This window comes from Saccostrea cucullata, unplaced genomic scaffold (genome assembly GCF_032062105.1).
Source record: "Saccostrea cucullata isolate Sc308-1 unplaced genomic scaffold, CSIRO_AGI_Scuc_v1 ctg4679, whole genome shotgun sequence".
Taxonomy (NCBI): Eukaryota; Metazoa; Mollusca; class Bivalvia; order Ostreida; family Ostreidae; genus Saccostrea; species Saccostrea cuccullata.
The window spans coordinates 15,316-30,021 of record NW_026930841.1 but is presented as its reverse complement, the minus strand read 5'-3'; the positions used below and the strand labels follow the sequence as shown (position 1 = coordinate 30,021).

The window sequence follows — 14,706 nt, the reverse complement described above, 5'->3', positions numbered from 1 at the left end:
TATAAAACAAATAATAAATGTTGTAAATTTTTCATTTATTTAACTCCTCCGAGAAAACATCTAAACTTCATACAATTTGTATTTTAAGAAATCAGTGAACATTCCACCTAATATAATAACAGGATGAGTACCATTTGACGAATGACCTCGAATTTTTATTATTCTTTTTTTTTCATTGTGAATTTGATTATTAATATATTTTCAGCAAATACAATATATCACTGAGTTGAATGCTAACTGATGTTTTTCATACCAATTGTTAGTCCATTATTTATACAATGCATTGACGACGGATTTTCCGTTATTTCCTGATCATGACAAGGAACACAAGGCGGGTGTGATCGGTCGGCAGGAGATGCTCATTCCTCCATGACACCTGATCCCACCTCTGATGTTTTGGAGGTCCGTGTTGGCTCTCCCCCTATTTTGTATTGTTTTATAGACTTTAGAGCTTGAATATTATTCGTTTTCTCCATATGGTTCATACAAATGGATACATTGTAGCTAGCGTTGCCTTGCTTAGCATTAAATGCATGTTTTTTAAAAGAAGTTTAATCTAATTAAACGATAATATTTTTTAATAAAAGCTTAAAATTTAATTCAATTAGTGTTAATTTTACATTTAAAAAAGTCAAGCATTCGTCCCTTATTCAAATGATGCAGTTATAACATAGTTTATTCTGATTTGAAAAACAAGTAAAGGAAATTCTGACGTCAAATGCTATAGTTTTCCCGACATCTTACTTCAGAGAATTATATTAATTAGATGTTTTACAAGCACATACACTCTTGTTTGTTTATAAGTGCCGCTTCGACAGAAAAAGTCGTTTAGGATTTTGTTTCAAATCAAAAAAGAAAATGGGTTGTTTTCAGGATCTAAGGAGAAGAGAATCCTGTAAGTTGAGTACCAAGCACTGCGTTTTTGTGTCAATATTCGGAGTTCTGCTGATATTGGGACTAGGCATTTTAATATCATCTGTTGCGTATCTTCACAAATATGATAAAGACTGTGTTAATTCGGGAGTCTTTACATCGCAGGGCATGGTGACTGAGAGAATGAGTCAGAGTAGGTTCTTCACTGTGATTTAATTTCTTTTTAAAATTTGATTTAACGAGAGAGAGAGAGAGAGAGAGAGAGAGAGAGAGACTACTTTTTGTAGTAAGTGCTATATTTATGTAAAGAAACTGTTTTTTAGTTTGTGCTTATAACTATTAGTCAGAACTATACTAATACTAGTATTTTGGCATTGTTTCTGAATTTATTCTATCCGTAGTAATGGATATATATTTATTATAATTAGTAATAATGTAGTTATTGTTGTAGAGAGTGCACTATCAATAGTAAGTACTTTATTTATAGTTAAAGTAAATAATATAGTTTACATTTTCAACTTTTCAAGTTATAGTTGATATAGCCTGTCTGTCTGTCTGTTTGTTTGTCAGTTTGTCCGCAAAAACTTTAACCTTGACCATTACTTTTAACTGATAACTCATATTGCTTTAAGAGTTTATATTATCTGTAGTAATTTTATTTATGTACAGTTACGGCTTCGATTAGTGCTTAGAGTCTAAACGTTCTTTAGTAAATACTATATCTATAAATGGGCACTGATTTTGAGTGCATTCTATCTTTATTAAGTACAATATAGTTACTGCTTAGAGTCAAAACCTTCTATAGTATTTAAAAGTACTATACTTTTAGAATCTATAGTTTATACTATATTCAGTTTCAGTTTCAGTTTTATTGAAGTCGAGAGACATACATCTCATAGACATAAAACATGTAATAATGAAATACTGAGTAAACATACATCTTAACACATGTAATAATGGAATAAACATACAACGTACATGTAAAAAGCATATAATATTTCTGATAATCTATAAAATTGATAAAGATGCTGTTCTTAAGGCATTCGCTAATTGCAAAAATTTTCCTAAATTACATAATTCTTTTATATTCTGTGTACTAAGTAGCTGTGTTGCAACCACTATTGAAATAACGACCACTATTGAAATAATTATATCAATAGTGGTTGAGAGTTCATTTCAATAACAAACATAGTTAGTAACCACTATTGAAATACGACCACTATTGAAATAATTATATCAATAGTGGTTGAGAGTACATTTCAATAGCAAACATAGTTAGTAACCACTATTGAAATACGACCACTATTGAAATAATTATATCAATAGTGGTTGAGAGTGCATTTCAATAGCAAACATAGTTAGTAACCACTACTGAAATACGACCACTATTGAAATAATTATATCAATAGTGGTTAAGAGTGCATTACAATAGCAAACATAGTTTGTAACCACAATTGAAATACGATCACTATTGAAAGAATTCTTTCAATAGTGGGTGAGAATGCATTTCAATAACAAACATTGGTAATAACAACTATTGAAATACGACAACTATTGAAATAATTATATCAAAAGTGGTTGAGAGTGCATTTCAACAACAAACATAGACATTAACCACTATTGAAATACAACCACTATTGAAATAATTACTTTAATGGTGGGTGAGAGTGCATTTCAATATGATTACCATAGGTTTCAGCCACTACTGAAATATGAGCACTAATAAAATAATTATTTAATAGTGGGGAAGAGTGCTTTTCATTATGATTACCATAAGTTTCAACCACTATTATAATACGACCAGTATTGAAAGAAAAGTTTCATCGCCTAATTTTAAATTTTTTATCCAAAACTTCACAAAAATTTGATTTGGGGTGAAAATATATACTTTAATAATTAAAGTGTATAAATTGATAAGGATGGTTTTAGTGAGGCAAAATTTTCAACATCACAGAAGGATTTCAATTTCTTTATATTCCAGAAATTTATTATTTGCATCATTTTCAATGAAATCAGACCAAAACATATATATCAATCCAGTCATCTATATTTTGTTTGTATCATCTGTCCTTAAATGAAAATTTAGATAGTTATTAATATTATTATTTCAAAAGTAATTTAAATAATTATTTTGATAGTTTCTGATAATAATTCAAAACTAAAACCATAATTTAATCCATATTGAAATCTTTATTTCAAAAGTGAACATTATTTCAATAGTTGTTGCAACCTATGTTTGTTATTGAAATGAATCTCATCCAGTATTGAAATAATTATTTCAATAGTAGTGGTATTTCAATAGTGGTTATTACCTACGTTTGTTATTGAAATACACGCTCAACCACTATTGATATAATTATTTCAATAGTGGTTGTATTTCAATAGTGGTTACTAACTATTTTTGCAATTGAAATGCACTATCAACCACTATTGATATAATTATTTCAATAGTGGTTGTATTTCAATAGTGGTTACTAACTATGTTTGCAATTGAAATGCACTCTTAACCACTATTGAAATAATTATTTCAATAGTGGTCGTATTTCAATAGTGGTTACTAACTATGTTTGCTATTGAAATGCACTCTCAACCACTATTGATATAATTATTTCAATAGTGGTCGTTATTTCAATAGTGGTTGCAACATAGCTGTACCAATTTGAAGACACTTGGTCTTCGGGAGTAGTAGAATTTAATGTATTTTTTTCTAAATGTGTTGTAATGTGGACATTTTAACACAAAATGGAATTCATCTTCTATGTTACCTAATTGACAAAGACTACATGTTCTATTATTTCTTAAAGTTTTATTATATCTTCCTTGTTCAATGAATAAGTTACACATGTATGCACAGATAGTCTTAATCTGGTAATTGTTACTCTATATTTCATTGGGCAACTGCAAGCAAACAAATCTTTATTTTAGGACCTTCCTAAAGTAAGTACCTATATTTTATATGGACACTGATTTAGACTATCTCAAGTAAGTTCTATACTTTTTAAAAGAATAATTACCTAACTTTTTAGAGTCCATGATCCTATCTATAGTAATTACTACACCTTTAGAGTGTAGACTATCTATAGTATGTACTGTACATTTCAGAGTCAATGCTATCTATAGTGAAAACTTTACTATTTAGAAAGTCTATGCTCTCTATTGTAAGTACAATACTTTTAGAGTCTATGCTATCTATAGTAAATACTTTATTTTTAGAACCTATGCTATCTATAGTAAATACTTTATTTTTAGAACCTATGCTATCTATAGTATAAGTATTATACTTTTTAGAATCTATGCTATCTATAGTAGAAGTATTATACTTTTTAGAATATATTCTATATATAATAAGTACTTTATGTTTTAGAATATATGCTATCTATAGTATAAGTACTATACTTTTAAAATCTATGCTACATGTATCTATAGTAAGTACTACAGTTTTTAGAATCTATGATATATTTAGTTAGTACTATACTTTTTAGAGTCTCTGCTCTCTATAGCAAGTGCTATACTTTTTATAGTCTCTACTCTCTATAGCAAGTGCTATACTTTTTAGAATCTATGCTTTCTATACTTTTTAGAGTCTCCACTCTCTATAGCAAGTACTATACTTTTTAGAATCTCTGCCCTCTATAGCAAGTACTACATGTATACTTTTTAGAGTCTCTGCTATCTATAGCAAGTGCTATACTTTTTATAGTCTCTGCCCTTTATAGCAAGTACTATACTTTTTAGGGTCGTCTCTGCTATCTATATATACTTTTTAAAGTCTAAGCTAACTATACGTTTTAGTGTCTCTGCCCTCTATAGCAAGTGCAATACTTTTTAGAGTCTCTGCTATCAAAAGCAAGTGCTATACTTTTTAGAGTCTTAGCAAACTACACTTTTTAGAGTCTCTGCTATCTAAAACAAGTGCTATACTTTTTAGAGTCTGTGATAACTATAGCAAGTGCTATACTTTTTAGAGCCTCTGCTATCTATAGCAAGTACTATACTTTTTAGAGCCTCTGCTATCTAAAACAAGTGCTATACTTTTTAGAGTCTCTGCTATCTATAGCAAGTCCTATACTTTTTAAGAGTCTCTGCTATCTATAGCAAGTACTATACTTTTTAGAGTCTCTGCTATCTATAGCAAGTGCTATACTTTTTTGAGTCTTACTATACTAAAAACTATACTTTTTAGAGTCTATGCAATCTGGTCCATGTTCCACTTCTGATTCCTGTCCAGATGGCGCTGTGTGTAAGGAAGGCGTCTGCTCGTGTAACGAAACATACCTAAACTACAAAGACGTCTGCCACAAACGTTTGTAATGTTTGAATTTATATTACCAAACAGACCCACTTTATAATATAAAATGGATATTTTTACCGACAAATTTTCGATTAAAAAAAAAAACAAGTATTTTCTTAAAAATATTTCAATGTGTTGTTAATTAACTTATTTTGTCAGAGAAATTCCTTTTTTCTTTAGTTACAAATTTGGCACTCGAAAAGACTGTTTCTGCTAGTTCTACCTTTTTTTCTGAGAACAACAGAAGATGGGAAAATGCTGTCGATGGACGTACACGTGTGAAGAATCATATGCTGTTATTTCACACGGGTTATGAACTATTTCCTTGGTTATCCATTTATCTGGGAACTGAAGTATGTGTCGTCAAAAGTATCATTTTATTTAACAGGATCGACAATCATGGTACGTTATTAATTCAGTCCACGTGTGAAAAAAATGCATAAATATTATATTGAAAAGTTAATTTTGTAATAAGCAAACAATTCATTGATATATTGACTTCACAAAAACAATAATAAAGGGCACGAATTGTGAGGTCGATACGCTTCGGTTATGCCGTGAATACATTGGTATTACATTGTTTTAAAGTTTTAATAGAGGCATTTAGGACTATTCTCTGTAATTTTTGGACTTTCAAGGAGGTGTGTCATTCTTGAAACTACATGATGAGCGTCTCTAAAATGGCGACCTAGGTTCTCATTGGTTAAGAAATTAATAACATAAGCAACTTTTCATTGAATTAAACAATATTTAATCAGTAAATACTGAATAGATTGGGCAACGGGCTTTAAGCCTAACTTTACATTGTTGTTGACAACAATAAGATGACTTAAACCTCACCTCTTTGCCGTGCGAAACGCTTTCATTGAATAATTGTTACACTCGTTGATATTTATGGCACGCCAAATTTACAATTGATAAACTAGGTTTATCGACTGTACACTATAGTTTACAAACCGTAAACTATACTTAACAATTCGTTAAGTATAGTTTTCATCTGTAAAACTATATTTAACGGTTGTTAACTATAGTTTACGAATGATAATCTAAGTTTATCTGTCTGTAATAAGCGTTAACAATAGATTTTGTTGATGAACATAGATTCACGTTTGTAAACTATAGTTTACAATCGTAAACTATAGTTAAGAGTTGTTAATCATAGTTTCACAAATCGTGAAACTATATCTATCAGATCGTTAACTATAGTTAAGGATAACACATGATAACAGAAAATTGTACTATGTGAATTATCATGTTCAAGCGGATTTGAGTTCATTTAACTCGATTTTGTTATCTCTCTTTTAGGTAGATGGCTACATGATGTTGAAACTAGAGTAGGCAACACGTCAAATTGGTCCAAGATGTCAACTTGTGGAACATTCATTGGACCAAGTAAAACGGGAGAAATTCACATCATTGAATGCAAGACACCCCTTTATGGAAAATACGTCACAGTGAAAATTGTCAAACCGAACTACATTACAGACGATTACGCAGCAAGAGGCGGGAGAAATGCTCTAGTTTTAGAAGAAGTTGTCGTTAATGGCATTGTCTTGTAACCCATGCATAGCAGTGCATACTTAAATTACATGTATTAAGAAAGGAAAATACAAAGTTAAATGTCAAAATACATGTAAATGTACTGTTTTGTGTGAGAGAGAGAGAGAGAGAGAGAGTGTATGAGGGCGTGTTTGCCAGTGTAAGGATTCTTAGGAGGGGAGGGGTGTTAGAAATTTCACGTCATACCCAGGTATTTTTGCCTTTCTGGCTGATATTGGATTCTCGCTTAAATATATATAGGATGTGATGTATATTATGACATATTGCATTAATACATATGCTTTCCCTTAAAGATGTGAGGAGAAATCCGTCTGGAGAAATTTGTAAAAATACATGTGTTCCTTCTTCTGTCGGTTGCTTTTAGATGATGTTTGCTTTATATTTGAATTTTGGTTGGCATGGTTATTAGGGGGGTGGTTTAACTGGATTTAGAGGGAGAAGAGGGTCAGTGGATGGAAAGCTGCTAATCTGTAGCTCGCTGGTCTGAAAAAAGTAGGATGGACGACCAGAGAGCTACTGTAACAGTTCTACTCATTTAAAACTCATTGAAAAAGTGTTTAAAAGTGTGTATTTATTGCGCTCAAAATTATTTCTCGATTTATTTCTCCTTTAAGTTTTATTATATCCACCGCTTGAAAAGTAGGGGGGGGGGGAATGGTGGGCAGTTTATTCTTAAGATCACAACCACGTGATTTTTTTTCTCTTTAATATTCATAAGATCCTGTGTAAACTCAAAATTCTTTAACATTAATTTGATATACTTGAACCAAGCAAACCTGTTTTGTTTTATTTTTATCTTCTAATTAAGCCCCTTACATTGTTATATTAGTTACATTTTGTGTGATAAACAACTGACAGGGATACCTTCAATATTACAGAAAAAATGACAATTTTCATTTTGATTGTCTCGTGATAACGTTTTAAATTAAGCAGTTCACTTATTTGCAAGAAATGGTCATTTTCAATTTAAAATTATTTCTTCACGAAATGATAAATCAAGTGTATTCTATAAAAATAAGCTCTCTCTTGTATCTATACACCGGCGGAAGAACTCTGTCAACTTGCAAAAAAACATTTACATTTCATCATCAAAAATGATAAAAACACTAATTCTGTACGCATTCCCTCATTAAAACAGTATTGTCTCGCTTCGGTATCGTTTTATGAGCTCATTGCTCACAGTACCTCTAGTTTATGCTGCCATTATACTAACCTATAATAATAACCTGTTCCTATTGTATTCCTTAACTACTTCCATAACAAAACATCTCCCCCAAACGTAGTTTACATGTAGTCCTTCTCGGCCTGAAAATGAGATCATACCGGTATACTATTTTTACTGCCATATTAGGTGACAATATAGTTTGGTTTAATGCGCTATGTGCATGGCTTGTAAAAATGCAGTTTTGGTGTGGAAGTAGTAAAAGAGCATTTGTTTGAAACATACTTTTTGTTAAAATTTTGAAATATACGGTGAAAAAAGTGCGCAAAAAATATACTGTTTTAGAATGGGTGGTAATGTAGCTCTCTGGTCGTCCATTCTAATTTTTTCAGACCTGCGAGCTACATATCTAGATCTGAAGCTAACGGAAGGAGGGAAAAAAATTTCATGAAACTCCGTGCATATGCATAAGCCTTCAATTTGTAAACTTAAACAAATGATGTTTGGTTGATATAGATTTCTCTTACCATGCACCGACAAGAGCCTAAAAGTTGGGGGCTAATTAAACTACTTAGTATTTTGAATCCACATTATGGAGGGACAAGGAATGTCAATAGAAACGTATGAAGGAATGTTGTCTTAGTATATTTAAACTAAAGACTCTCTGTTCATATAATTATTTATTGTTTCATCATTTACAAAATAAATGACATTATTCATACGTTCTTATATAAGTATTCTTTTTCGCCTGTTTATATCCGAAATCAACTTCCATGACATGGTTTAACGAACAAAGAAACATAGATATTAACGCGTGACACGGGGTTTTTCAAGAATACTCTTTACAAAACACAAAATGTTTTCATTGTATTCAGAAGGAAACTCTTCCCATCTCACAGTAAAAAAAGTTTTAAAAATACATCCCATGAATACTGCATCTTTCGCGGAAAACTTTGAAAGGCGAATTTCAAACACATTTTAATCCATATTGAATATAAAAAGAACAAATAATATTATATAGTCTTAAATTTGTTCTCGCTATTTTACAGATCGAGAACTGGAATTTTGCAAGGAGTACTAATTTTATAGTCGACGGCTTAATTGTACACCTGGACAATATACGGAGGCTCTTTTGCATAAAAATATTTAGCTCAAAATGTTTATAAAAAGTTTCATCAAATTTCATCTCTATACCACTGAATGAAATTTGATGAAACTTTTACAGAATCCTTATCACATATTGTCATTATGACCCTCCTATTTTACTTTTTGATCCGACACATATTTTGGGTTTACCAAAGCAAAACATGGACACTTCTATTTTATACATATGGGAGGCGGGGGTATCATTTTGTGAGCTCATTCCTCGCCGTACCTCTAGTTTAATATTTGTTTTACTGTGTGAACTTGTGAAAAGTTAAAATTATTTTAAAAAACCATATGGCTAGAATAATTTGAGTGACTTGCCCGCATCCTCTATGACATTACGTGCCTGATCCATGCTTGATAAACTTATATGTTTTTATTTTTTAACCATAATTCAATGAATGTAAAAAAATTTTTTGCTCAATATTTAAGGGACCTTTTAGGGTTAAAAGTATTGAACTTATCTAGTATTTAATTGGTTAAATTTTAATCTTCCCTGTTTAAGCCTATATATAAAGTTGTGAATATATTCAAAAACGCTTTCTTCCAGTGACGTTTTTGATAAGACAGCAACAAGAAAGTTAAAAATGGCAATGGTGTGGGCAGCGCTCCTTATGTCCGGCATCGTATGTATAAGTTCTCAGTACATTTACTCGGAAAACAATCGCAGTGCAAGAAATGGAGAGACAATGGTACAAATCCGAGGACTATTGATTCAACAAATGAGAATACAAGAATCTGTTGATTCCCTCAGGCAGATGGTAAAGAGACTGGAGGAAGATGTTACCAATATCATTGAAGATGTTCAAATTGTCAAGAAAGGTAAATCAATCTCTCTCTCTCTCTCTCTCTCTCTCTCTCTCTCTCTCTCTCTTGATCCCTGTCTCTATCTCAATTCTAGATCTAGATTGTGTACTCGTCTATCCTTCTGTATTCATTACTCCAGAAGTGAAAAAAGAATTAGGTAGATTACATTCACAGTACATAATGGTCCCTGATGACAAAGCAGATAACAACATGGTCTTTGTTTGAAAGGCTCTTTATATAAATTGTGTTTTAGAAAAAAACTTGGATTTAATTCTACAAGTGGTAATCCAACTTATACACACGGTTCCCTTTCTAAAGAAGAAAGTCTTCAAATTCAAATGTTAGTCTTAAATATTTTTAATATCCCCAAGAACCAAAGTGATTTTGATCTACCATATATTTTTATATATTGGACTCTGAAACTTCACAAGATTTCTTACAAACAAAGTTACATGGGTTCCAGTATATGTTCAACCAAACCTCTTTATTTACTCCTCACTAAGATATTAACAGTAGTGAAGGAGAAACTTCAAGAATACACTGAGCAACAATATATTCAAGAAGTGGTGTGAATCAGATGTGGATACACAAAAATTCCAAAGAACGATTGGACAATTTGAAATCACAAGATTTTAACAAAATCAAGAACTTAAAAACTTACTACTTTTTAACTTTATACAAACCATTCCCCACGATATATTAAAGTCCAGGCTTTTTTTATATCATTGACAGCTGCTTTTTCAATAAAACTGGAACTCCTAATTTTTTGTCAGTTTGTCCGAAAAATAATTGAGTCCATTCTGTCTTTATTAAGTACAATATAGTTACTGTTAATAGTCTAAAATTTCTATAGTAAGTTCTACATGTATACATTAAAGAGAGTAAAATACTATAATAAGTACCTATATTTATATATATTTTCTGTTTTAAATTCTTTACTACTTATAGTAAGTACCTATATTATATCTGGACACTGTTTTAGACTTTCTAAAGTACGTTCTATACTTTTTAGAGAACTATGCTTTTTAGAGTCTTTGCTATCTATAGCAAGTACTATACTTTTAGAGTCTATGCTATCTATAGTAAGTACTATACTTTTTAGAATCTATGCTATAAATAGTTAGTACTATACTTTGTAGAGTCTATACCGGGTACTATCTATAGTAAGTACTAGAATCTATGCTTTGAATAGTTATAGTAATAACTATACTTTTTAGAGTCTATGCTTTCAATAGTTATAGTAAGTACTATACGCTCTAGAGTCTATGCTTTCAATAGTGATATTAAGTACTATACGTTTTAGAGTCTATACGTTCTTTAGTCATAGTAAGTACTGTACTTTGTAGAGTATTTAATACCTGGTCCTTGTTCCACTTCTGATTCCTGTCCAGATGGCGCTGCGTGTAAGGAAGGCGTCTGCTCCTGTAATGAAAGATACCTAAACTACAAAGACGTTTGCCGCAAAGGTTTGAAATGTTTGAATTTATACTTCCGAACAGATCCACTATATAATGTAAAAAAAATTATTTTATCAACAAATTATATATATAAAAAAAGCTTCAGCAACAAATTTTAATATAATTTTTCTAAAAAGTATTCTTTCAAGGTGTAAATTAACTTATTTTTTCTTTAGTAACAAATCTGGCGCTCAAAAAGACTGTTTCTGCTAGTTCTACTTTTTTCTCTAAGAACAATAGAAGATGGGAAAATGCTGTGGATGGACGTACACGTGTGAATAATATTAGGCTATTATTTCACACGGATTATGAACTATTTCCTTGGTTATCCATTTATCTGGGAACTGAAATATGCGTCGTCAAAAGTATTATTTTATTTAACAGGATCGACATTCATGGTAAGTTATTAATTCAGTCCACGTGTGAGTAAAATGCATAAACATTATATTTAAAAGTTTGTCATAATCAAAAAATAAATTGATATATTGACTTCACAAAACAATAATAAAGGGCACAAATTGCAGGTCGATACGCTTACGCTATACCGTGAATACATTGTAGTTACATTGCATAAGAGTTTTAAAGGCATTTAGAACAATTCTCTGTCATCTTTGGACTTTCAGTGAGACGTGTCATTCTTGAAGCTACGTAATTAGCGTCTTTCAAATGGCGACCTAGGTTCTCATTGGTAACGACATTAATAAAATCAGCAACTTTACATTGTTGTTGACACCGATGACATGACGTAAGCCTCACCACTTCGCCGTACGAAACGGTGTCATTAAATAATTTTAACTCGCTCAAATTCGCCCGAATTTCTATCCCATGTATAGTTTACCGGTATTCAACAGTGAATGAAAGGTTGTACAAACTGCAGATGCTAATTATGTAAGGTTGATAATGTCACGCTTTACTGAAAGTCCAATGATAACAGAGAATTGTACTATCTGAATAATAATGTTCAAGAGGATTAGAGATTCATTCTTGGTATCACAACTTTAGGTAGATGGTTACATGATGTTGAAACCAGGGTAGGCAAAATGTCAAATTGGTCCCAGATGTCAACTTGTGGAACATTCATTGGACCCAGTAAAACGGGAGAAACTCACGTCATTGAATGCAAGACACCCCTTTATGGAAAATACGTCACAGTGAAAATTGTCAAACCGAACTACATAACAGACGATCCTGAAGCTCGAGGCGGGAAAAATGCTCTAGTTTTAGAAGAAGTTATCGTTAATGGCATTGTATTGTAACCCATGCATAGCAGTACATGCTTAAATTCTTAAGAAAAGAAAATCCAAAGTTAAATGTCAAACTACATGTACATGTACTGTTTTGTGTGTGTGTGTGTGTGTGCCAGTGTATACGTATGTATGAGATTGTTCTCTTTTTTTTTCGGGGGGGGGGGGGGGGGGGGGGGGTTAGAGATTTCACGTCATATCCAGGTTTTTTTCGCCCTCCTGACTGATTTTGGATTCTCGCTGTGATATATAGTATAGGATATATAATGCATATTTTGACATAATACATTAATTCACATGCATTCTCTTCGTTTTGTCATATATATATATATAGTAATAAAAGATGTGAGGAGAAAATCGTCCAGCATTTTGTAGAAAAGAAATGAACTTGTATTTCCTTAAGATAAATTAGCTCACTGACAAGAGTGGTTATAAGATCACCAGTTACGTGAATTAGCATTTCATCATTCAAAATTACATGTTTTCCTTCTACTGTTGCTTTTAAATGGTATTTGCTTTATATCTGAATTTGGTTGCCGTGGTTATTTGGGGGAAGGGGGTTGAAAAGGGGATTTGGAGTGAGAAGAGGGTCAGTGGGTGGATAGCCGCAGCTAGATCTGTAGCTCGCTTGTCTGAAAAAATTAGGATGGACGACTAGCATGCTACAGTGCTACTCATTGAAAAAAGTGTGTACTAGTATATTGCGCACAAAAATTGAGCCGTTTCTCGATTTATTTCTCAAAATTTAACTAACCATATTTCCTAGCATATCCCTTTACCACTTCCACAAGAAAACATTTTCCCCTAACATTGCTTTAGGATAGTCTTTCGATCTCGCCCTGAAAATGAGACCATGTAAAATTTCTATTTATACTGCCATAAGGGGCAAGATAATTTCGTCCAATGCGCTTCGTGCATGACTTGTACATGCAGTCTTGAGGAAGTAGTAAAAGAATATGTTTAAAACACATTCTCAGTAATAATTTAATTTTTGAAATATACGGTGAAAAAAGTAAAAAAAAAAAACAAAAACAAAAAAACAGCGCACTTTTTGTGCGCAAAAAATGCACACCTCAGTGAGTGGTACTGTAGCTCTCTCGTCGTCCATCCTAATCTTTTTCAGATCAGCGAGCTACAGATCTGCAGCTAATTAACGGAAGAAGCGAAAGAAAATTTCCTGAAAGTCTTCATCTTGTAAACTTAAACAGGTGATGTATGGTTGATATCGATTTCTCTTTCCATGGCAACGGGTCCAAAATGTTGGAGGTACTATAGTTTATGGAGGGAAGAGGAATGTCAATAGTAACATAGGTAGGAATTTCGTCTAAGTATATAAACTAAAGGATTGTTTTAGTCTTAAGCTTCGTGTTATTATTTGAGAAAGCAAAGGGACCAAAAGCCAAAAAATTAAGATATTGTCCATGGGGCTTTACGTTATGATTTTTGCTCTGAAAATGAAATAAATGGTTAATTTTTGTAAAATATTTCTGATGTGACTAGACAAATATAAATTTTAATATTGTTTCGTCTGGTTTTGCTAAGGAGATTATCATAATATTTCAGTGATTCACTGAGAAGAATCATTCATGTTTTCTTTTAGTAATTACATTCCATTTCATCTAGGACCATTTCCAGCTTAGTTTGGACTTAAATTTCAGTAAGGCGTGGCATTCTCGACGTTACATAATTAGCTTCTGAAATTTACACTGCTTTCCTTCACTGTTAAAATATACATGGGATAGAAATTCAGGCAAATGCCAATTAGTGTATCGAATAACCAATTACGTACATTGTTAAGTCCTGCAAGGAGGTGGAGCTTAAGTCGTCTCATCGTTGTCAACAACAATTTAAAGTTCCTGATGTTATTAATTTCTTAACCATTGAGAATCTATTCGCCATTTGCCAGGCAGTAAACTTGTAGCGCCAAGAATGCCACGCCTAACTGAAAGTCCAAACTAAGCTGGAAATGGTTCTACAATTATTGTATACATGTAATATGCATGCATAAACAATTCCCAATTAATTATTAGACTTTATCTTAAAATTAAGATATCGTTGAATGTTATTGAGAATATAACTTGGTTTCCTTGTTAACTTGGCAGTAAAAGGGATAAAGTGATTTTTTATAGTTCCACTATCCCGCCGCATGAACATGCATTTAGGGTT

The 14,706-nt window shown here is 31.9% G+C and overlaps 1 protein-coding gene across 3 annotated transcripts; it reads left to right on the top strand.

Annotated features, from left to right (window-relative positions):
- The first annotated feature begins 764 nt into the window (after positions 1-764).
- Positions 765-12,656, top strand: LOC134230295 (uncharacterized). 3 transcript variants are annotated; one of them, XM_062712064.1, is made up of 4 exons: positions 765-1,066; positions 11,186-11,305; positions 11,473-11,694; positions 12,299-12,656. In XM_062712064.1, exons 1-4 carry the CDS (start codon positions 859-861, stop codon positions 12,550-12,552), a joined length of 804 nt encoding a protein of 267 aa, XP_062568048.1. In that variant the 5' UTR covers positions 765-858; the 3' UTR covers positions 12,553-12,656. The 3 variants fall into 3 exon arrangements, with proteins under 3 accessions (XP_062568048.1, XP_062568049.1, XP_062568047.1); XM_062712065.1 differs by lacking the exons at positions 11,186-11,305; positions 11,473-11,694; positions 12,299-12,656 and adding exons at positions 5,057-5,176; positions 5,345-5,566; positions 6,470-6,749 and having other exon boundaries at positions 766-1,066; XM_062712063.1 differs by lacking the exon at positions 765-1,066 and adding an exon at positions 9,564-9,854.
- The last annotated feature ends 2,050 nt before the right edge of the window (positions 12,657-14,706 follow it).